General features: G+C 59.0%; 2 protein-coding genes across 7 annotated transcripts in view; one reads left to right on the forward strand and one right to left on the reverse strand.

The window, feature by feature from the left end:
* Positions 1–4,275, reverse strand: part of LRRC27 (leucine rich repeat containing 27) — a 31,045-nt gene extending 26,770 nt beyond the window's left edge. Inside the window, exons 1-3 of one of the 4 annotated variants that reach the window (XM_045568356.1) lie at positions 4,006–4,249; positions 3,039–3,296; positions 734–864 (exon numbers count right to left, since the gene is read on the reverse strand). In XM_045568356.1, the coding sequence (XP_045424312.1) occupies positions 734–864; positions 3,039–3,248 (341 nt within the window). In that variant the 5' untranslated portion in view covers positions 3,249–3,296; positions 4,006–4,249. Of the gene's footprint in view, positions 1–733; positions 865–3,038; positions 3,297–4,005 lie in introns of all 4 variants that reach the window. The other 3 variants (XM_045568359.1, XM_045568358.1, XM_045568357.1) reach the window with 3 other exon arrangements.
* A 5,662-nt stretch (positions 4,276–9,937) lies between these two features.
* The window catches only part of STK32C (serine/threonine kinase 32C), a 44,644-nt gene continuing 33,133 nt past the window's right edge, over positions 9,938–21,448 (forward strand). The window contains exon 1 of one of the 3 annotated variants that reach the window (XM_045568363.1): positions 9,938–10,033. Coding sequence is in view for 2 of the 3 variants with exons in the window: in XM_045568361.1 (XP_045424317.1) it covers positions 12,753–13,014 (262 nt within the window). In the remaining variant the exon portion in view is untranslated. Of the gene's footprint in view, positions 10,034–12,652; positions 13,015–21,448 lie in introns of those variants that run through there. The other 2 variants (XM_045568361.1, XM_045568362.1) reach the window with 2 other exon arrangements.

Consider the following 21,448-nt stretch of genomic DNA (forward strand, 5'->3'; position numbering starts at 1 on the left):
TCCCTCACCAGGCCCCTCTCTGCTTCCTCACACAGCCCCCGGGCGTCCTGGCACCCACCACACCCATGCCCCGGGGCCTTTGCGCAGGCGTTTCCCCAGCTGCCTGGACGAGTTAGAGGAGAGGTCAGGTGGATGATGGTTTCAGGCTAAAACACGGGCACAGAGGATATGGGCACCAAACGGAAGGGCTCAGGAAAGGTGGCTGCGGGGGTCCAGGTGCGGAGGAGGAAGGGCACATGGCCCCGAGGGGCAGAGTGGGAAAACCCTTGGAATCAGAGTGGCAGGCACGTGGCAGGCGCGTGGCAGGACGGCACATGTTGCTTGCCTGGGGGTTTCCAGTTTGCCAAAGTGAGAAAAATTTCTCGTTATTTACAAAGAACCAACATGGATGACACAGGAGTCCTCAGGAGCAAAGTGGCCGGTCCTAACCCATCAGAGGCATTTCTGACTGCCAAGCAGCCACATACAAGGACAGTCGGAGACAGAATCAGCTGGCACAAAACTACACAGACGCCCGGTAGAGGGACAGTGGCAGCCAGCACTCTTGTTGCCTCCGGCCACCAGCCACAGTCCCAGCCACCTGCCTCAGCACATTCCACCACAGCACCGCCTGGGGGTTCTCCCCTGCAGCAAAAACGCGGTGAGGAGCAGAAGCCGAGCAGCAGCAGAACAGGCACCTGGACACTTTAAAGAGACATTTTTTAAAATCTGGAAAAATAAACATACAACTTACTTGTGAGATCCAATTCCGGAGGGAAGTGCCTTGATTCTGTTATACCGGAGGTCCAGCCAGGTGAGGTTTGGCAGCAACTGAAAGAAATCTTGAGGAATCAGGCAGAGGTCGTTCCTCTGAAGATGCAATTGCTTCCACAGAAAAGAGAGAGGCAGAGAATGTTCTGTCAACCCACTAAATTTTAAAACACGACATATCCAAAGTCATTTCTAAAAGATCTACCAGGATAATATTTCACCCTTAAGAATTTAAATGGCAGCTGAGAGAATGAGAAGAAAAGAGCCGGACTCCTTGGGGCAGTTCTCGGGGCTGGAGGGACGTAGTGTGCAGTTCCCGAGCCTCGACCCGGGCACAGCACTTTTCCATCAAATGTCCCCTGACACCACACATGATCCCCAGCCCCCACAGCCAGTGTCCCGGCTCCTTCCCCAGCACCCGCTGCAGGCCGGGTCTGTGTCTGCTCAGAGAGCTAACAGCCAGAGTCACCTCTGGTCCTGTGCACCCTAAGTCACTAAGACGTCTGCTATGACAACAGCCACATAAAAATATTAACAGTCTCGGTGACCATCACTTGAGGAACAGTCTGATACATCAACTCAGTGCTATTTCTAAGTCATAAATCAGCGAAGACAGAAGAACTAAATGTGTACACACTAATTCTAGCCATGTAAAATGTGTATATGTATGTACAACTTCACAGTCACAGTGTAGCGGGATTACAGGTCATTTTAAAAATACCATCGCTAATGTTGTTGTTATATGTTATATATGTTTACATTATGACATATACTTACATATATATGTGTGTGTATACACACACACACACACACACCCTATATTTACTGAGGTAGTACAAACAGATGTTCAGGCCAGACAAGGTGGCTCACACTGTAATCCCAGCACTCTGGGAGGCCGAGGTGGGAGGACTGCTTGAGCTCAGGAGTTTGAGACCAGCCTGAGCAAGAGCGAGACCCCGTCTCTACTAAAAATAGAAAAGTAGCCAGGCATCGTGGTGTGCACCTGCGGTCCTGGTTGCTCGAGAGGCTGAGGCAGCGGGACTGCTTGAGCCCAGGAGTGTGAGGTTGCAGTGAGCTATGATGATGCCACTGCACTCTACCCAGGGTGACAGAGCGAGACTCTGCGTCAAAAAAAGAAACAGATGTTCAGAGTACTGACCTTGAAGCCACACTGCCTGGGTTCAAACCTAGGTTTTGCAACCTATTAGCTGTGAGACCTTGAGCAAGTTCCTGAATCACTCTGTGCTCCAGAGTCCCTGACTGCCAAGTGACCTCCCCTCACAGGGCAGCGCTAACAGGGCAGCGTGCGGCACACAGGAAGGGCATGTACCCATCAGCTTCTTTATTAAGCCTGAAGGACTTTATGCATCAGGGTATAACAACATACATCACACAATCTGAATTCCTTATTCAGAGTCCAGGGCATTTGCTTGATTAAAAGTAACACATGCATAACAGGAGCCCTGATAAAGCACGTCCCTGTGACCAGAGATTCAGTCCTAGAGCACGGTACTGACAGTAAGACCAGAGCGGGTCCTCCCAGCAAAATGGGGCAAACACAAACATAAACATAAAATAGTGGGGTTTAGTAGTATAAGGAGCCACTTAAAATCCAAGCATGCAGTGTTTGTAAAAGCATTTCAAAATGTCCATCAGCACCATAACTGTGTTCCAGACACTGCATTATAGATGTTATCACTTCATTCTTACAATACCATAATATTATCACTCCCAGAATCCAGATGAAACCAAACGAGGTTTAAGGAACCTCAGACTCCAGGCAGTGACGGGCACCCATCTGTCTGACAGCAAAGCTGTGCTCTGACGGAACCTCTCTCCAGAAAACCACAGGGACGAGACGCACCCACTAGGGGCTGACCTGGAGAAGGTCCCCGGCGCACAGTGAAATCAGGGTGTGACGTGAGCAAAGTCATAAGTGAGAAAAACAGGTTTTTAACTGTTTTAATACTGCCTGATTTTTTAAAAAGGGTTTTGAGTTTTTCACAGGAGACCCAGGGTGTCTCAGCAGTAATTTCCACCTCGGCTCTTCTGTGCCTCAGACCCTCCGAGGGAGGAAGGAGACCAGCAGGAAGGGACCAGGGGCTCCATCCAAGCAGACGGCTGCCTCCACCAAACCACAAGGTACAAGGTAACCCTTCCTCTATCTCATTCCAGAACTCATTGCTTCCAAACAGAAAGACGCCTACAAATGAAAGCCCAGGAGTAAATTTTCCATTTCTGTCTGCACGAACCTGTGTCCACACATCCTGAGGAACAGCTGCACTCACCTGAAGGGTGGGGATTTTAAAGGCCTCTCCCAAATGGTGCAGACCACTTTGACTCAAGTCTAAAATCGACGGGGAAGGGAAGATCGTCTCCCCAATACCCTCGAGAGCATCTCTGGAGGGGGAGGCAGGCAAGCGCCCAGCCTGACTAGCGCCCTCCTCCCGGCCATCAGCAGCCCCAGAGGGGACTCTGTAGCAGCAGCTGCCCTCCATCCACTGTCCCCCGACAGCCACAGCTCATCCTCCTTCGTCTGGGGTCACCTGCAGGCACAGGGAGAGACATGGAAGCAACCAATGATACTGACACATTGACACAGGCGGATATGTGGCAGGTCTGCGATGGTTTAACTTGCTCTAAGAGCCATCATTTTTAATAAGCAGTGTGACAGATCTGATTTTAAATTTGTAAAAAATTGGACTATAAGAAGGTTCAGATTCATATTCTCTGCTCTTACTTTGTACCACAGAGTTCCAAGATTTGACTTTTAATTCCTGGAAAATGCAAAGACGCAAAATGGGAATGATTATTTTAGGGATGGAAGCAGGTTAGAACCTTCCAAAATTCTGTAACCCTTCCACAAAACGATGGGGGTGCTTGTAAGTTTGCACAGCCGCTCATCTCTGCTGGGTCCTGCGCTGGAACCCCGCGTTTAGCTCCCCGAGGGGGGAATGCCGCCTTCTGTTTACCGTCTGGCCCAGGGAGCGGCACCAGGTCTGGCCCAGGGAAACCCGGTAGACGCTTGGCTCCCCGCCGCTTGAGAACTGCCGCTGGCCGGAGCCGGTTCGGCGAGGCTGGGACGGAACCTCCAGCGCGCTCACGAAAGCGTCGGGACGCCCGCTCGGGCCATCGCGCCCCTGCGGCGGACCCCGCGACCGCCCGGCGGGAGGGCGACGCCGGAAGCGCGGCCCGCGAGGCGCTTCCCACGCGGCCCACCCTCGCCCGCGCGGCCGGCCGCCGCCTCCCACGAACCTCCGAAGGGGAGAAGCAGCAGCCGGGCGTAAGCGAGAGCCGGGCGGCGCGGCGTCCGCGGATCGCAGGGGCCGGCCGCAGGCCCCGCCTCGCCGCCGCCCTGCCTCGGTTTCCCCACTCCGGCGAGGCCGAGCTGCCCCCGACGCTGCGGGGCTCACACTCCAGGCCTGCGAGGTGCGGCCTTCCCGGTCCGCCCCCCTCGCAGCGCCCCCGCCCCACCAGCACGCCGGCCCGCCGGGGCGGCGCGGAGCAGCCGCGGGACAATGGAGGACGCCGGGCCTACGCGGTCGCCATGGCGACGCCGGTACGGGAGCCCGCGGGCGCCAAGCCGCAGACCGGGATGGGAGGGGCGTGCGCCTGCGCGCGGGGTGGTTGTGGCGCGCCTGCGCGGAAGGTGGTGGTGCGCCTGCGCACTAGGTGGCCTGCGGCCCCTGGCCCTACGCCCCTGGGTCCCGAGCGCAGTTGACCGAGGGACGCACGGCACCGAGAGTGGGAGAGTCCGGCGGCCTCAAGCAGGGCAGGCGGGGAGGCGGCGCCGGGAGCCGCAGCCCGTGGAGCCCGCAGCGTCGTGTGCGCGGGGCGCGGCTCTGGGCGGACCCGGCCCGCGTGACCCGGGGCCGGAGCGGGGCGGGCTGCTGTCGCCGGCCATGCCGCTGCGCGGTCTTCAGCGGGGCGCCCGTCGGGACGGCCGGGCCGCGGTGCACGGCAGGGAGGCCGCCTTATCCCCGCGCGAGTGGCCGGGGCGCTGCCTCCCGGAAGCCACTTCGGAGTCCGGGGCTGCGGGTCTGCGAAGGGCGCGCGGGCTGGTGACGCCCTGGGCTGCTCTCGGCCTGTTGGGCGCTAATTCCCCGTTCCTCGGGGGCGGCGCTGCCGCGCGTGCCTCCTCCGGACCAGAAACCCACGTCCCAGCCCTCGCTGCGTTGTGATTCTCACCCACTTTTCCCCTATGAAGTGTTACGGATTTTTAAATTTTTGTTTTGAAAATTATCTGTTGTAGCCGTGGGTGGTGAGAATTGTGAGAGGGCCTCTAACATGAACTTACAATATCGTCTGGCCCAGAGGAGAGGTAAGGATTGTCAGTAAAAGAAAATAAAAGGTTTACTGTTTTAGTTTTTTGTGTGTAACACCTTCCTGTGAAACTGCCATGAATCATGCTTGATATTTTCCCAATAGTATTCTTGTTCATCAAGAGAAAAGCAACTGAATTAAAACAGAAAAACTTTATAGAAAGTTGGACATAAGGACAATTAAGCATCTCTCGATAAGTGTTGCAGATTTCCAAATGGCCTGAAATTACCTTCTGGAAGATGTTCAAGATGCCCCTGAGTATCCTGTTCCATTCCTGCTGGGCTGTGCCTGTCATCATAAAATGTGACAGCTGAAAATGTGAAACTCTCCCTTGAAAAGAGCTAAGTCCCCAAAGCAAAGATGACCTCTGTTTCCATATGGCTTCCTCTGAGAGCCCAGCGCAGGATGGGGATTGTGTCAGGAAGGTGGGGTGGGTGGAGGGACCGAGGCAGCCAGGCAGGACCTGCCGGCTGCTGTGGGAAAGCGGGTGTGTTCTTCAGCACTTCCAAGAGGGAGTGTGACCAGTCCCTAATGAATCTTTCAGATGAGCCAAAGAGGTGAACTCATCTCAGGCACCCAGGGAGACTCGGGCTCACCCAGCGGTTGGCCTCCATCTTCCCAGCTGCTGTGGTTGTGGTGTGTCCCGCCAAATTCATGTGGTAGAAATCTGGTTCCCGGTGTGGCAGCATTGGGAGGTGGGGCCTTTAAGACACAGTTAGGTTGTTAAGGGAGATAAATGCCGCTCTCTAGGGACTGCGTTAATTCTCAAGGGAGTGAGTGGGTTCTTGCTGTCTTGGGACAGGATTAGCTGCCACGAGAGCCGGTTGTCCTAAGATGAGGCCCCTTTTGTGTGTGCCCACTTGCCCTCCCTGCCATGTTATGACGCAGTACATCATGCACCTGGACCTCCCAGCCCTCAAAACCATGAGCCAAATAAACTCCTTTCCTTTGTAAAGGAAAGGTCAGGGTGCACACTGGCTGCCCTGCAGGTCCCTCTGAGGGGGGGGGGGTTCGGGAAGGTCAGGGTGCACACCGTGGCTGCATGGCAGGTCCTTCCTGAAAAGGACCCTGTCCCTTCTTCCTTCAGAGGTTTTGATCCACGAACTGGCGTGGAGTTGGAAACAGGGTAGGAGGCTGTGGATCCTTCTACAGTGCCCCAGGGTGGGTTTCCTCCAGCAAACGAGAATTGGTGGCTCCATTGTAAAGCCCTTTTCTAGGGACCCTGTGGTCAGTCAGGTGTTGCCACCAACCCCCTGTGGTCAGACATCTGGTCCCATCTCTGTCCTGGGCTTATGGTGGTGGCCTCGTCACTGTCCACTGGGAGCTTCCCCGCTACCTCCCGGTTCTCACTAGTGACGTTGAGTCCACTGTAAAAGGCAGGCCAGTGCCCTCGGGAGACGAGGGTTGCTCTGTGGGGGCGCTGGCTGGCTGGGAGTGCTCAGCCTCACCTGTGTGGCCCACGTGTCCCAGCAGAACCACAAGACCCCCTTCCCCTTGCATGTCCTCGCTTCGGCGCAGACGTAATGGTTGGCTGTACGCGTCAACCCATCTCGGAACCACTGAGCAAACACTAATCCGGGTGTTGCTGGGAAGGTATCTTGCCACCGTGGTTACCTTCTACAATCAGCTGGCTTGAAGGAGGGGGGCTAATCCTTGGTCACCCATCGGCCGAGAGGCTGCAGGAGACGGTCAGCAGAAATATGGCCCGGTGCTTTGGGTGAGGGATGGAGGAGACAAGGCGGTGTCACTGGAAACTGGAAGGAAAGTCACCCCTGCTGCAAGTGGCAGGAGATGCAACTTATCGGGGGTTCGCAACATCCCTGATAAAGATAGGGTCCCCTGGCAGAATGTGCTGCAAGAGATGAAAGAAACACAGACACACAAATGGTATTTAAAAGAGTGGGGAAATCAGGGGACCACCAGCACTCTGGTGCCAGGTGCAATGACTGAAACCCAGCACTTGCTTTTCGTTCTCTTTGCCATGCCACAAAATACAATGACCTCATGCGAAAAAATCATGGGATACAATGATCAAAGATCTCAGGGATTCCCCCCAAATTACAAGGTGTCCTAGCTAATTTCCTTCTCCTTTCTAGAAGTGGAAACACATAATTCTTCCATAGGGACAACGCTGTCCCAAGGTAAACTAACTAATTTTATCCCAAGCTCAAGCTATGTACATAGATACCAATCTCCTAACTTCAGTAGCTGTGACCCATTTGATCGAGGAACAAAGAAACTACAGGCTTTCCACTGGGAGACTGGTTTTACATTAACTGAGGCATTGTGGAGAGAAAGGGAGAGAAGGAACTTGGCCCAGTGTTCTAATAATGGAAGCCCGAAGCCCCTTCTCCCGGCTGATGTATGGCAATCTACCTCTACAGCCATGAGAAGTTTTCACGTCAGGCCGCTCTGCAGCTTTTCAGGCATGAGACCCCTTAGGCTCTGAGGTTGGAGCATGCTTTGCTGCACTCCCAGGTCTCTGATATATGTCCCCCAACTAGGCAGTTAACAGCTGCCCTTATTTCAGGCTCCGGCTCAGCCAATTCCTTCCCCTCCTCTCCTCCCACGGCCTCAGACACAGCGTCCCCAAGTCCCAGTGGTCTGAATCCCATCAGTGACCGAACCGGGCTCTGCCATTGGGCGGAAGCAGAAGTTGTGAGTGATGCACTTGGATGTTCAGCTGAGGAGATTCCCGAGCAAAGTGTTGAGCGGCAGGCTGGCATCTTCCTGCTGTTTATGGTCAAGTGTGAGAGGAAAGGACAAATTAAGGCAGGATCTGTTACCAAAAGCGGATCAGCACTTAATTATTTGGGAGGTTCTTGGCCTGCCCAGGTTTCCAAGGGCGTGAAAACAGGAGAGTCACTGTTGGAAAGGCGTGTTCTGAACGGGGCCTGCGGGTGTGGCCAGACCACCTTTTGCTGAAGAGGTTGGGCTGGTGGCTCACGGGTCTCTCAGCGGCTTCAGCAGGAGTGAGGAGCAGAGAGGGGTGTCCAGGAGGGATCTGCAGGGACCCTCTTGTCTCAGATCCCTTCGGTATGTACGGGAGACTCACACAGTTTTTGAGAGTTGTACCAGCAGAAACACTGCAGCTTGCGCTGAAAGGACGGGGCTGTCAGATTTCCAAAATTCTGTAAGCAGGAAGCTCTCTCAGTCACGCACACGCTGCCCTTCAGGACAAAAACTCTGAGGGTGGCCCCAAGGCCAGTGGGTCCTCCGTGGGCCCAGGGGGTGGAGTACTGAGGCCAAGGAGTCTCATCGGGCCTTGAAGCCTGCTGGAATTTGCCGAGCTGGATTTGAACGTAGCTGGCACCCGTGACTCCTCCATTCCTTCTCAGGAACGGGAGTGTGCGCCTTGTGCCGTCACCACTGCGGACTGGAGGCAGGTGAGGCAGGTGACTCATTTTCGAGTTCCTGGGTGCGCGGGGAGGTGGAGCGACTGCACCCAGGGCCTCCCCACACCTCATCAGAGGAGACTAAGGGCTTGAGTTGAAAACATTTAGCTGCGATTTTGGGCCTAGAGTTTACACTGTGATGTTGGTGCTCTGGGGATGTGGGCATGCGGCAGATGTGTTGTTTATGGGATGGATGTGGACTTTGGGGGCCTGGGGGTGGACGGCAGGGGTTATATGGTGGCCCTTCCCTGCCAAGACACCTGTCCGTGTCAGCCCGGTTCCGTGTCAGCCCGGTACAAGTGACCTAACGTGGAGAGAGGCTCTTTGAAGATGCAGTTCAGTTGAGGAGCTCAAGATGAGACCAGCCTGGATTAGGCTGGGCCCTGAATCCAACCACGAGGGCCTCACAAGGGAAGAAAGGGGAGAACGACAGATGGCGGGGTGGTGGGGTGATGGAGGCAGGGACCAGGGAGGCAGGGACCAGGGCGACGTGTCCCAGAGCCGAGCACACCCAGGACTGCTGGACCCGGAGGCTGGAGGGGGCACACAACGGATTCTCAGGACCTCCAAAGGGAACTGGCCCTGCCAACACTTGATTTCAGACTTCCGGCCTCTGGGACTGCCAGAGGGCAAGTTTCTGCTGTGTTGAGCCACCGCGTGTGTGGTCATTTGTCATGGCTGGGCTAGGACGGCTGCAGCAGGGGACCTGCAGGGTCCTGCCGACTGTGAGCTTCAGCCCAGCCGTCCCGGGGGGTGCAGTGGCGGCTTCTCCACTCACCGCGTGTCCTTCCTCTGCACTCAGTCAGCAACAGAAGCCCGGTGGCCTCATGACCTTTAGAATCAATACGTCACCATAGCAACCAGGCTGGCACTTGGTCTCTGAAGCCCTTGCCTTCTCTGAAGTCCTTGCCAGGGGTGATTCAGGGACCGTCGCTCCCCAGCTCCCACGGGGAAGGGGGCACCTGCGTGTCCCCCACACGGGTGAGCGCCCCGTCAGGACCCCACGTGGGCGTGTCCTGGTTCCCAGAGGGAAGCTCACGCTCTCATCGGGTGATCTGAGGAGATTCAATAAAAGGACTCTACAAAAGCGTGGGCGGAGCGTGGGACGAGCACAGTGTTAATTTCAGAATGGTGGCAGGAGACAAAGGACACACGGAGCTGGCGGGGCTTGCTGCGTGCCAGCCGCGGGGCAGTCTGCGGGCGTCAGAGGCGTGTCCCTCAGAACCGTGGCTTTACGGCCGATGATGACAGACAGATGCACATCTGCGTCTGGGTGTCGGGGCCTGAGCCCCGGGTACAGAACTGCCCCAGCCGGACACTCGCTGTCCTCCAGCAACACGGCCCCTTTCTGTCCCCACACACTGGCGTCTTCCTAGGGTTGGTATCCCACCAGCCCAGCAACGCGGACGCCAGCTCAGAGAGCCCGCTGGACCCCCCAGGCTACAGTGGTCACGGGATCCACTGCCCACAGGCCCCCTGGCTTGTGTGCTCCTGGCTGCCGAGTCGCCGATGCGTCTGTCTGTCCACAAAGTCACTGCCGGGCTCCTGCCACCGGAACAGGACAGGTGAGGCCCCTGCCCTCTGGGAGCTGATGTTCCTGACCAGTGTGGGCACTCGGGGCTCAGGAACTCTCTACTGCCCCTTCCCCTTCGCGCTACCCCCCCATTCCAGCCCAGCCCCCACAGCCTTCCTGGAACTTAGAAGCCACCTCAAGTGGGGGGCCGGGCCTTGGGTGCTCTGGGGTGCTGCAGCTCCTAACCCTTCCTCTGCCTTGTGCCCGCACTGCGCACCCCACTCTCAGCCTGGCTTGTACCATCGGACCCTGTGCGTCCCGGGACCCTGTGCTGGGGCTGGGACAGAGAGCTGAGCTGTGCCCCGAGCCCACAGGCCCCTGCAGGTCTCATCTGCTACGCTGGTCCCTCCATCCCGTGGAGCCCACGCGGAGCCCCAGACCTTAGGGTCCAGTGTCAGATGGTCCACAGGAGGGCCTTCCTGCCTCCTGTCAGGGGACAGGCACCTGGCTTGGCGTTTGGGGCTTTTGGCAGGGATGGGGAAGGAGGGTCTCCCAGTTTGGCATGCAGACACCCCCATGAATCCCTCCAGCCCCCTTCATTCTGTCCTCTGTCGGCCTTGGTGTCCCTGAGTCAGGAGCCCCTCTGCGCCTGTACCCAGGGGACCGGCCAACCCAGCTCTGGGGGGAGGAGAGGGGAGGTGTCCTGGGCTCTGATCTGTGTCCACTTTCCACCCCCCCACCCCCCGCAGGTCCTCAGCCTCTCCAACATTCACAGCGACGTTTCCTGCCACTTTCCCTGGACAAGGGGGTGGGGATGTGTGTTACATTTTAATCCTTTTCTGCCACTGGCAGGAGGGGGAGGAGAATAGGTATGGTCAGAAGCTGCATGTGTTTTGGGAGTGTGAGGTGCAGGCTGGGGTGCAGGCTGGGGTGCAGGGCTCCAGGCATTACCCAGCTGCTGCTCCTGCTTCAGAAACATTCCTCGGGGTATAGCTCAGGGGTGGGGCATCTGACTGCAAAAACACTCCTCCTTTGGTGCCTGCACCAGGTGAATACTGAGCCCCTCCTGGGCTGTAGGCGATATACTGGCACCCACCACGTGCCTGGTGGAGTTGCAGGGGAAAGAAGTACCCGGGAGGCCTGGAACTCACCTCTGCACTGGAGGTTGAATTACATGCCAGATGCCTACATGCTAGGCAGGCAGGGAGGCCAGGCAGGGAGGCCAGGCAGGGAGGCCTGCAGTAGATGGCCGATCAGGCTAAACTAGGTTATGTTGTGATAAAACTACTTTCCAAATCTCAGCAGTTTACATAGCGGCTGATTTCTCCTCGTTCTACATGTCCACGGCCGGTCAGCAGGTGGCTCAAGTGGTCCGAAGGGATGGGGACTCCCCCTTAGCCAAGAGGGTCTGTGTGGCCAGCTGGACCCTGGCCCAGAGAGGACACAGATCCCCCGTGTTCACCTTTCACGGTGAGGCAGGTTAGGCGACCACACTGCAGGTCAGCGGGGTGGGCAGAGCCAGCGGCTGCAGGGCGGTGTTGAACTTGTGCGCGGGGGGAGGGGCCCGCAGGCCGCGTGGGGGTCCACCTTTCCTCAGGGGCGGAGCAAGAAGGCCCCTCCAGGACCTCCGTGGGCAGGAAGGGACAGCGGGCTTTGTGGCCCGGCTCCGGGCACGGCCTGGGGAGGCAAAGGCTGCAAAGTCAGACAACCAGGCGTCCGGAAACGACCCTTCAGCGACAAAGCGTGAGGAGCAGGAAGCTCCGGGCGTATCGCGAAGGCCGAGCAAAGCCCAGCCGCCAGTGCCAAGGCCTCTGTCGCATCCCGGCAAGGGGACCCAGCGCGACTCGGCACGTAGTCCCCGGCCGGGCCTGAGCGCCGACCTGCGCCAGGAGGTGCCGCTGCGGGTGGTGCCCAGAGGGCCACGCTCCGGGGTGCCGAGGACTCCCGAGGGGTACCCGAGAGCGCAGCGCACGTGCTCCGCGCCGCAGCCGCCCCGGCCGCGCGCACACCCTCGCGCACGCGCTCGCAGCCCGGGTCCCGGCCGTGCGCCCCGCCCCCACCCTCCCGGTGCTCAGCCTGCAGCCGCCGGGCGGGGGTCGCGCCGGGCCGGGTCCGCCGCCCGCGTCCTGGGCCTCCAGCCCCGCCGCACGGAGCGCAAAGCCGCAGGTGAAATGTACGCCTCCCCCAGATCAGGCGGCGGAAGTCCGCCGGCCGGCTTTTTTCACGAAGGCGGCAGGAGTGGGGAGGCTCAAAGAGACCCGAGTCCCCGTTGCCCGTGACACTCCGGCCGGGTCCGCCCGCAGGTCTCTGTTGCCCTGCGGGGCAGAGCCGGCCCGATCCCGGGGTCCCGGCCGTTCGGGGCCTCCAGAATACCCCGGGGAACCCTCGCCTGTCCTCCCGCGCTCTGTACCCGCCGCCTAGTCGGTGCCGCTGTCCCGGCGCCCACGCGGCGCAGACTCCCCCGCGTCCCTAGCCCGGCGCGGGCACCGGCACCGCGCTCGGCGCCTCCCCATCCCCACCCCGGCTCCGCCCCCGGCCCTCGGCTCCACCCCTGACCCCTTCCCCGCGGGCTCCTCCCGGGCCCCGGCCCCGCCCCGGCCCGGCCCCCGCGCGCTCGCAGGCGGCGGGGAGGCTTCGGCGCCCAGGAGAACCGGAGCCGAGGCTGGGGCGCACGGCGGGCGCTGCCAGCCCCACCGCTGCCGCTCCCGCTCCCGGCCCTGCGGGCCGGCCATGCCCCCGGCTCCCGCCGCGGCGTGCACCCAGGCCCGGCGATGAGGAGCGGCGCCGAGCGCAGGGGCAGCAGCGCCGCGGCGCCCCCGGGCTCGCCGCCCCCCGGCCGCGCGCGCCCCGCCGGGCCTGACGCGCCCCCGGCCCTGCCGCCGCCCGCCGCCGGCCAGCCCCGGGCTCGGGACGCGGGCGATGCCCGCGCGCAGCCGCGCCCCCTGTTCCAGTGGAGCAAGTGGAAGAAGAGGATGGGCTCGTCCATGTCGGCGGCCACGGCGCGGAGGCCGGTGTTTGACGACAAGGAGGACGGTGAGTGCGGGGACCCGCGCGCTCTCGCAGGGGCGCACGCGGCGGTGGCAATTTTCTCGCGTCCGGACACCGCGGCCACGCGGGTGGGACCGCTCCCCGGGGCGCCCCGGTTTCTCGGGAAACTCGCGGGGGGCGGCTGCGGTCCACGCGCGTCCGGGGCGCCGCGTCCTGGTCTCCAGCGGCGGCGACGCGGGCGCAGCAGGCTCAGCCTGGTCCCGCGGGGTGAGGGTCCTTGGTGGCAGCTCAGGGCTTAGGTGCGACTCCGCCCACTGTAGCCGAGGCTTTGTGTTCCATGTCCCCGTTTGGGGGCGACGTGTGGGCTCGGCTGTCACTTTGCAAATCCAGGAGGCGCTCACCTGTGATGAGTTTGTGTAGCGAGGTGCCTGCCCCACAGGTGGCGGGGGGACTTGGCCCCTCCGAGCTCGATCTCCCGGTGGCCGTGCCGAGTCGCCATGGGCATGCCCGGTGGCCGTGCCCAGTCGCCATGGGCATGCCCGTTTTTGCACTCCGCGGTGTGGAGACCCGGCCCTGCCTCTGGGCTTTCGGGAACTAGTTCGCGGTGAAGTCCTGCAAGTGAAGCTGCCCGCCCAGGGGACGGGGTCTCGGGTGATCACGCAGAGGTGGGCTGGGGGGAGGGGGGAAGCCTGGAAGGAAGGACAGGTGAGAGGCAGCGCGTGCAGGTATTGGGCACCAGGGACCTTTGACCTGGCACCTACAGGGAAGGAGGCCTGGTGTCTGCCTCCGGGGCACTGTGAAAAATTCACTTGTAAACACACAGCTCTTTTCTACAGATGTCACCCAGATGATTCTAAATGGTACTATGATGACACATTTGATGTTTTTTTGACATTTTCTTAAAATAGTTGAAATATGCATTTTTCATTTGTAGGCAGCCTGCAAAGGTATGATGGATCCTTTATAATTTTAGAGCACAGCTCAGCTCTAGAGACCAAGCTATTTACTTTAATAAATAATGTAAGCGTTATAGGAAATTACAATACTCCGATCTCGGGCCAGCGTTGGTGACCGTGGTTTGTGCACCGCCTCCCTCACAGGCGGCCCTGGCAGCCTCGTGTTGGGCTCGGGGGCTGCGGGCACTGCAGGCCGGGCCGGCAGAGGAAGGACGTTCTGGACCAGCCACCAGGCCCCGTCTGCCCCGGGATGGCCCGTCGTTGTGTTCTGAACCTCAGGACGGCAGAGCTCACTTGTTTCGTATGTTACATGTTTTTGTTTTTAACATAAACATTCCAAGTGAAGGAAGCGGAGAGAGTGACTTCCAGTCTGGCTTCTGGCTGCAGGGGGGAACACTCTGAGGAACATCTAGGGGCAGCTCTCCTGTTGTCAGCCAAGGCCTGCCCCTCTCTGGGTCCCAGCGTCACGCCCTGGGGGGCAGCCCCTGTGGAAACAGAGACACTAAGTCTTGCAGGGGCTGCCTTTAGCTTTTTGTGGTAGACTGTTCCTACTTGCTCCCTTGTGTTATTTCTCAGAATTCCAGAGCCATTGAAAAGGCAGAAAAGCAGTCTGTGGTGCTCACGATCTGATTCCAGAATTGTTTTGCGCATCCCGACACCCCTTACCTGCTCGTGGCAGGGTGGCAGGGGGTCGGCTGTTCCGAGCGAGGTGGTCCGTTGGTGTGGCTCACAGGTGCCTGTTCTCTGTGACACGGGACCATCGCTTGTTCATGACTGGGTGCAGTAGCCACGTCCCCACACTTAACACACGCTGGGACTTAACTGGGCTCTGTTTGGTGAAACTGGGAGGCCAAGACTGGCCCTGGGTCTGACAGCTGAGGATGTTCTCTGGGTAGGTGACCACTTCATCCCACGTTATCGTGTCATCGATGGGGCACAAGCAAGCCGGAGGCCGCAGCACCGTGTTTGCAGAAGGAACGGTGTGCACCACGTAACGGGAAGTCCCGGGATGTGTTCAGGAAGGGCTGCGCCCCCAGCACCCCCCTCTCCTCCAGGGTACTGAGGTCGTTGCCCCGTTACTTCCTCGGCCCCACTGCAGGGCCGGCTTAGGAGAGGGTGGTGTCGTGCTGGGGGACTTGCAGCCACTGGAACTGCACGGTTGCTATGGCAATGGGAGACCTTCTGATGAATTTTTTAGATTAAAACACCTAATTAATATATCAAAGTTGGTATGCACAGGAAAAGAAGAAAGCAAATAAGAGGGCAATTTAACAAAGTGCCAGGTAAATTTCAACTAAAAAGCATAGTTGTGACATATAAGATGTTAAATGTCCCCGTTCCTTGCCTGTAATCCCTGTGGAATCCGGAGCCGTTTTCCTCATCGGCAGGTGCTGGTTCGGGCTCAGCATCCTCTGCGCCTCCCCCTCCGCTCGGGACAGAGGGGCGGGTCCCCATCTTCTTCCCTCAACCCTTCCGTCCTGTTCCAGTCCTTCTTTGACTGTCACGGGAAACTCCTTTCAGGGGCGGAACTTGCTCAGGGAACTTGCCTTTCCTCTGCTGCTCCGCCCCGGAGCTGCGGGGTGCTGGGCAGGCCCCTTCGTTCCGTCTTCGTGTCCCCGTGATGCCGAGTGAGGCTGAGGGATGTTTCCAGCACCTTCCCGCCGAGCTGCTCTGTAGCCTGGTGGTGACCAGCCCATCTCGGGGTCGTGGCTCGTCTCAGCCGGCTGCGGCCTTGGCCTACTCGTGGGGGGTAACCACTCACTGCGAAGGTGCGGCCTCGCCCAGAGAACACCGGGCGAAGGCAGGCCTGGCGGGCTGCGGGGCACCTGCCCTGAGTGCGCTGCCTGGGCCTCCAGACTCGCCTGCACTTGTGAGCATTTGGCGCTTCAAGCCAACGTCGCTGCAGCTTCAGACTGAGAGACGTCCGTGGTGGACTTTCCAGCACACGGTCTCCCCAGCCCGTCTAGGACCGTAGTCACACACAGCCACGCAGAAACACATGCCTCTCTTTACAGAAGTGGGGTCCGCAGACTGCTCTGTAGACTGCTGTGTTGTAACTTGCTCTGTTATTTAGCGATGTCACCGACGTCTCGTCCATCTGAAGCCCCGTTTGTTGGCTAAATTTACAGCAGCAGTTCTCAAGCTGGGCTGTGCCCTGGATTCGGTGGACGCTCTGAAAACACAGGCGCCCGGGCCCCACTCCTCAGTTCATCTGGAAGCCCCTGTGACGTGTATGATCCTCAGGGCTGGGAATCGGGTTTTGGGGTGCTCCTCTGTGTCGATACAATGTTCTCTGTTTGCTTAAGTTCCTCTTGTAGGACAAAACGTGCTTCTCATTTGTAAACATCCTCAACAATGTGTCGATGAACACCTTTGCGTATTTGTCTTTGTGCACTTGGCACTTTCCTTAGGACACATTTTTAGGAATGACTGCCACGTCAGAGGGTGTCCACATGAAATACCTTGATGTGTGTGGCCAGATCCCTTAGATTTGGACGAAGTCCCTGGACGAGCCAGCCGCTGCCTTGGTGCTGGTCACACAGAGGTGACCAGGTGGCTGTGGCCCCTGCTGTCCTGGGGTAACGGGGTGGAGGGAGGCGGAGACTGAGAATAGACAAGGAGACGTGAACGAACTTCGTGACAGGAAGAGCCTGGAGGAGGGAGAGACAGGGACACCCTCCTCCGTGGACTGGCCAGTCTGCACTTGCTCTGGGAGCGCGTGGAAGTATTTCTCCCCTGAATCTACGCCAGTTTTGGGTATTAGCAATGTTTCTTTTTTTCCCTTTTCTCTCTCTCTTTCTTTCTTTTTTTTTTTTTTTTTTGCCAATCTAAGAGATAAAAAAGATATCATTAATGCTTTGAGTTTCTTTAACTACCAATGAGATTAATAATCTTTCTGCTTTTCATGTTTGGGGCATTGACATTTCTTTCTTTCCTTTTCCCTGAGTTGCTAGCTCATGCTCCCTGCAGTTTCCTCCGGGACGGTTGCTGTCATGTTGCTTTTGTCTCTTTCTCAGATGTAAAGGCTTCGCCTTTAATGCTTCCCACTCCTGTTTGTCATTTATCTTTTAATGCTGCTGGTTTTTTTTTTCCTGTGTGGATGTGTTTAATTTTTGCGTGGTCAGATTCATCAACATCTGCCTTTGTGGCAGCTTCCTCTCTTGGTGCTATGTTGCAAAAGTCCTTCCCAGGCACAGTTAATAATAATTCAGTTTATAAACCCACACCTGTACTTTCTTCCAGTACTTCTGTGGTTTTGCTGTCTATGTTGGAAGTTTCAATCCATGCGAAATAACACTCGATACACGGTGGGAAGGTTTCCTCCTGTTGGGCTTGCTCTTTCCTGGGTTGCACACGTTTAGGATGTTTCCGAGATTAAAGGTTTGAACTCTCCCATCCAGCCGGGTCCCGGCAGGCAGCTCACAGCCCCCCAGGGCCGGGCTCTGGGTTGGGTGCTGGCTGCTTGTTGCTGCTGGGCTGTGAGCGGGACCATCTTACCCAGTGGGTGTCACTCTGCTTAATGCTGATGTGAAGGAAAACTCTACTTGTTAAAACATTCATCTGGTGTGTGGTTAAGATTTTGCTTCCTCTTGTGCATGGCTTCCCCTTGCCGAGATTCTTCTTGGCTCTCACAGCTTTTAAGTTCACTTTCTTGGGCGCTCTGGGGTCTGTATTGTCACCTGCAGAGAACGACTGGTTCTGTTTCCCGGTGGCATTACCCAAGCTCACCGAGTGGAGGAGTGAGAAGCTGCAGAGCCCCCGGCTGCAGACAGCTGGGGACAGCTCCTCTGTCCCATCGAGATCAATGGCCCTCGTTGCAAAGTGTCGGTTTAGCCTGAGTCTATGAAGTCTGTTTCCAGTCAGGTGTGGACTCAAGTTTCGGTGGGTGCCTGGCTCCCTGTCTCCTGACCCTGGGAGGAAGGGGAGGCTGTCCGTGTGACCCAGACATGGCTGATGCTGATCCCACCCCCACCACACAGGGGCCTCGGGGGCAGCAGATCCCAGAGTCCTTCACCAGCTGGCGGAGCCGGCGGCAGAGCCCCCGGGTTGAGGGTGGGGATGTGGGTTTGGGTGGGCAGGAAGCGCACGGTCCTGGCCCAGCCCCGGCTTCCCCTGGCACGTTGGTCCCGGTCCCCGGGCTCCAGGCCCCGCCCCGGCGGTCCTGGGGGCCTCTGGGCAGCCGTGGAGCTCGATGCGTTTTCCCAGCTGCCGAGGCGGGTCCAGAATGGACTTGGGACCACTGTCGTGCTTTTTATGTAACAAATGTCAGCTCTATCCATCTGGTTGTGCATTTTACCAGGCTAAAAATAAGTTGCCTTTTCTTTTAAAAATTTAACCACCCAGCTTTCCAGTTGAGAAGTAATGCAAGGATGCACCGGAGGTGATCTGTGTCCAGGGCTTCTCCGTGCGGAGGGGGCCCACGGAGACGCCGAGGTGGCCTGGGGGAGGCCAGGCCACGGGCAAGCATTTCTTCTGCACAGAGTGGGGACGGCTCCCGGCCACTTCTCAGAGTGTAACGGGCCCCTGACCACCGGGAGCGCGTGCGGACTCCAGTCCAGTGGGTCTGGGTGGGCCCGAGCGTCTGCGTCCCGACCAGCTCCCGGGTGACGCCGCAGACACGCTGGGCCCAGCAGCAGCTCAGGGAGCACACGGCAGGCGCACGGGGCCCAGCGAGGGCCAGAAACCCACGGGCCTGGCACCCTGGCACGGGCTCCTGCTGGGCCTGGAGCAGCGATGGGGCTCCTGCTCCAGGGCTCTGCCGGGGGACGGCGCCAGGGATGAAAGGAGCTCCCTTGGGGACAAGCTGACAGGTCTCACAAAGGGCCAGTTGTTGGGTAAAGGTGCCGGTTACCAGGGGTGCCGCGACATTGTAGACGGCTTGGTGTGTCTCTTCCCGTCTTGTTTCATTTCTGTGTCCTCCCCGCAGTCTTTTCCTCCGGCGTGTCCGTCCCCACCTGACGCGGGACCCCCGCCTTTCCCCGTCCCTTGAGCTGGGACTGGCGTCTTTCTCCTGCCACCCTCCCGAGGTGCGTACGAAGTGCGCCCAGTGGCAGGTTGTTGAGGGTGTGTCCCCACCCTTGTGGGCGCTGTGTCCTTGTGTCCCAGGGTTGCAGGAGGGGCTCCTTTTCCCTTTGGCCCCCACACCTGTGGGTGCTGACGGTGGGGGGGTCTCGGCTACGAGGACCCCAGATTCTGGGCCAGGCCTTGAGGGTCTCTCTTGGGCCGTTGTTCTTATGTTAGGTGAGAGCCTGTCCCTGTGGTCCTGGTCCCGCGTCCTTGTTAGGAGGCTCAGAGCTGAACGTGGGGGTCACGTCAGCGAAGGACCAGGCCCTACCTGCTGTCAGTTTTCCTTCCCGTGCAGGTGTCCTGCCCAACTAACGCGTGTTGAACTGTTTCTCTGTGCCTCCGCCCTCCCCTGTCCGCGTGTGACCGTAGGTACAGACGAAGCCCCGGCAGCCGCTGTTCATCTTGCTGCCTCCAGTGGAGCCTGAGGGTCTGGCTCGTGCAAGGCCTCGGTCTTCCCAGCCACCTCGCTCCAGCTCCGGCCGGCAGCGTGGGAGTGTGACCGCTGCGGTGGCATCTCGTGCCCGAGCGCTCCCTGAGGTGTCTCCTCCTGGCCCGGTGTCGGCAGGTGACCCCCCCCCCCCACACACAACGCAGGCAGGACCCAGCACGTTGCTGATTCCAATGACCAAAGTTTGAGACAATCTGGGAGAAAGTGCAAGTAATAAAATTATTGTTATTTTAAGCACCCGGATGCCTGTTTCATCAGAGAGCCATGTTCCGGTCGGTGTGAAGCCTATGACTTTAAAAACCCAAGGCAGACGAGGAGATGAGCGTGGCCGGGCGCGGGAGCAGATCCAGACCTTGCCTGACGTGGCGCGTCTGCTACGGGACGGTCACCCCGCCCCACCCGTCCCCAGACGCCACCCGGAGCCCACGGTGGCTCTGACAGGCTCCTCCCCAGCTCCGGCCGGTCGATCCCGTGAACACTTAGCTCCGTGTTCCGTGAGCGCTGGAGCTGAGGAGACGGCATGGGTGGGAGTCAGTGTCGCCCCCAATTTATTACAAATAGGGACGGAGCCCGTTCCATTCCTCACAGTGGTTTAAAAGCTGACTTTGAAAAGCTTCCTGTGCTTTCAGAATTCACATCATGACGCCTCGTGCTTCAGATGCAAAAGGCATAGCGTGTGATGACAGCAAGAAACCACGTGTTCGCGGTTTCCTCATGAGTGTGTCAGGGGCGTCGCATGCACGTGGGCCTTGGCCGGGAGGACGTGGTTGTCTTGCCCGTTGCACGGTGAGGGTGAGGAAGGGAGCCGCCTTCCTGGCGCCCCTGCCTCTGTGCCGGTGCCTGAGTCCTTTGCTCTGCGTCCTGTCACACCCGACCTGAGGGCCGCGCCCGCGAGGACAGGCAGTCTCAGCAGCTCTTGTGCTAACAGGGCCCGGGGCGGCACCGCACTCCTCCAGCCAGGCCCGGTTTGTGACCACGGGACCCGCTGTCCCAGCTGTCTGTTGCTGGTCATAAACACCCCAGAACTTGGTGACTTAACAACCATTTTCTTCCTCGTGATTCTGTGGGCTGGGGACTTGGGCAGGCCGTGGGGACAGGTTCTCTGCTCTGTGCGACGTCCGCAGGACCAGGACACCCGAGGTGGCTTCCTCATCTGCCAGGACGGCTCGGAGGGCCAGAGGCTGCCACAGCCTCCCAGGAGCCCTGTCTGGGAGTGTCAGTCCCCACTGTCGGCAACACACCGGTCATTTACACTGCTCACCATGTCACCCCAGAGCTTCGCGGCTCCTGCAGGGCCGGGGCCTGTGCCTGGCGGTTGGAGAACCCGGCGTGGTCTAACCAGGCACGGCCATGGCGGGCCCTTCGGGAGGTCTGCCCGGCAGTGGGCGGAGACACAGGAGTGCGTGGGCAGCGCTGGGCACTGGGCACGATGGCTGGGGGGCCCGAGCCCCCTGCTCTGAGGAGGCCCCTGCAGAGGGTGCAGTGTGGAAACCGAGTCAGGAGTGGGATTCTCCCTCAGAGCCTGCTGCAGGGAGAGGCGCAGGCAGGAGGGCTGAGAGACACAGCTCACCTGCCCAGACGCTGGCACCACGAGGGATGGACGTGGCCCGGGAGGTAAGTGGTAGCAGGGGGGATGGTGGTGGAAGCCGTGCGTGGCCTTCGCCCCACTCCTCCTCCCCGCCCCACCTCCCCGCTGCCCCCGACACTCCTGTCCCCGACACTCCTGTCCCCGACACTCCTGCCCCCGACACTCCTGTCCCCGACACTCCTGCCCCCGACACTCCTGCCCCCGACACTCCTGTCCCTGACACTCCTGTCCAGGCCACTGAAGCCCTGGGAGTCTCCGAGGCACAAGCCTGGCAGCCCCACTTCTGTGTGGCCATCGTGCACCCAGGGTCACCCGGGACATCGCGTCCTGCCTGCTGACCTGGCGTCGTTATTAATAGTGTCCCCTTTCACTCCCAGAAGTGTCCTGGTTTGGATGACAGATTATACGGCCGCCCTATCT

The sequence above is a fragment of the Lemur catta genome, chromosome 14, assembly GCF_020740605.2.
Source record: "Lemur catta isolate mLemCat1 chromosome 14, mLemCat1.pri, whole genome shotgun sequence".
In the NCBI taxonomy this organism is placed as follows: domain Eukaryota; kingdom Metazoa; phylum Chordata; class Mammalia; order Primates; family Lemuridae; genus Lemur; species Lemur catta.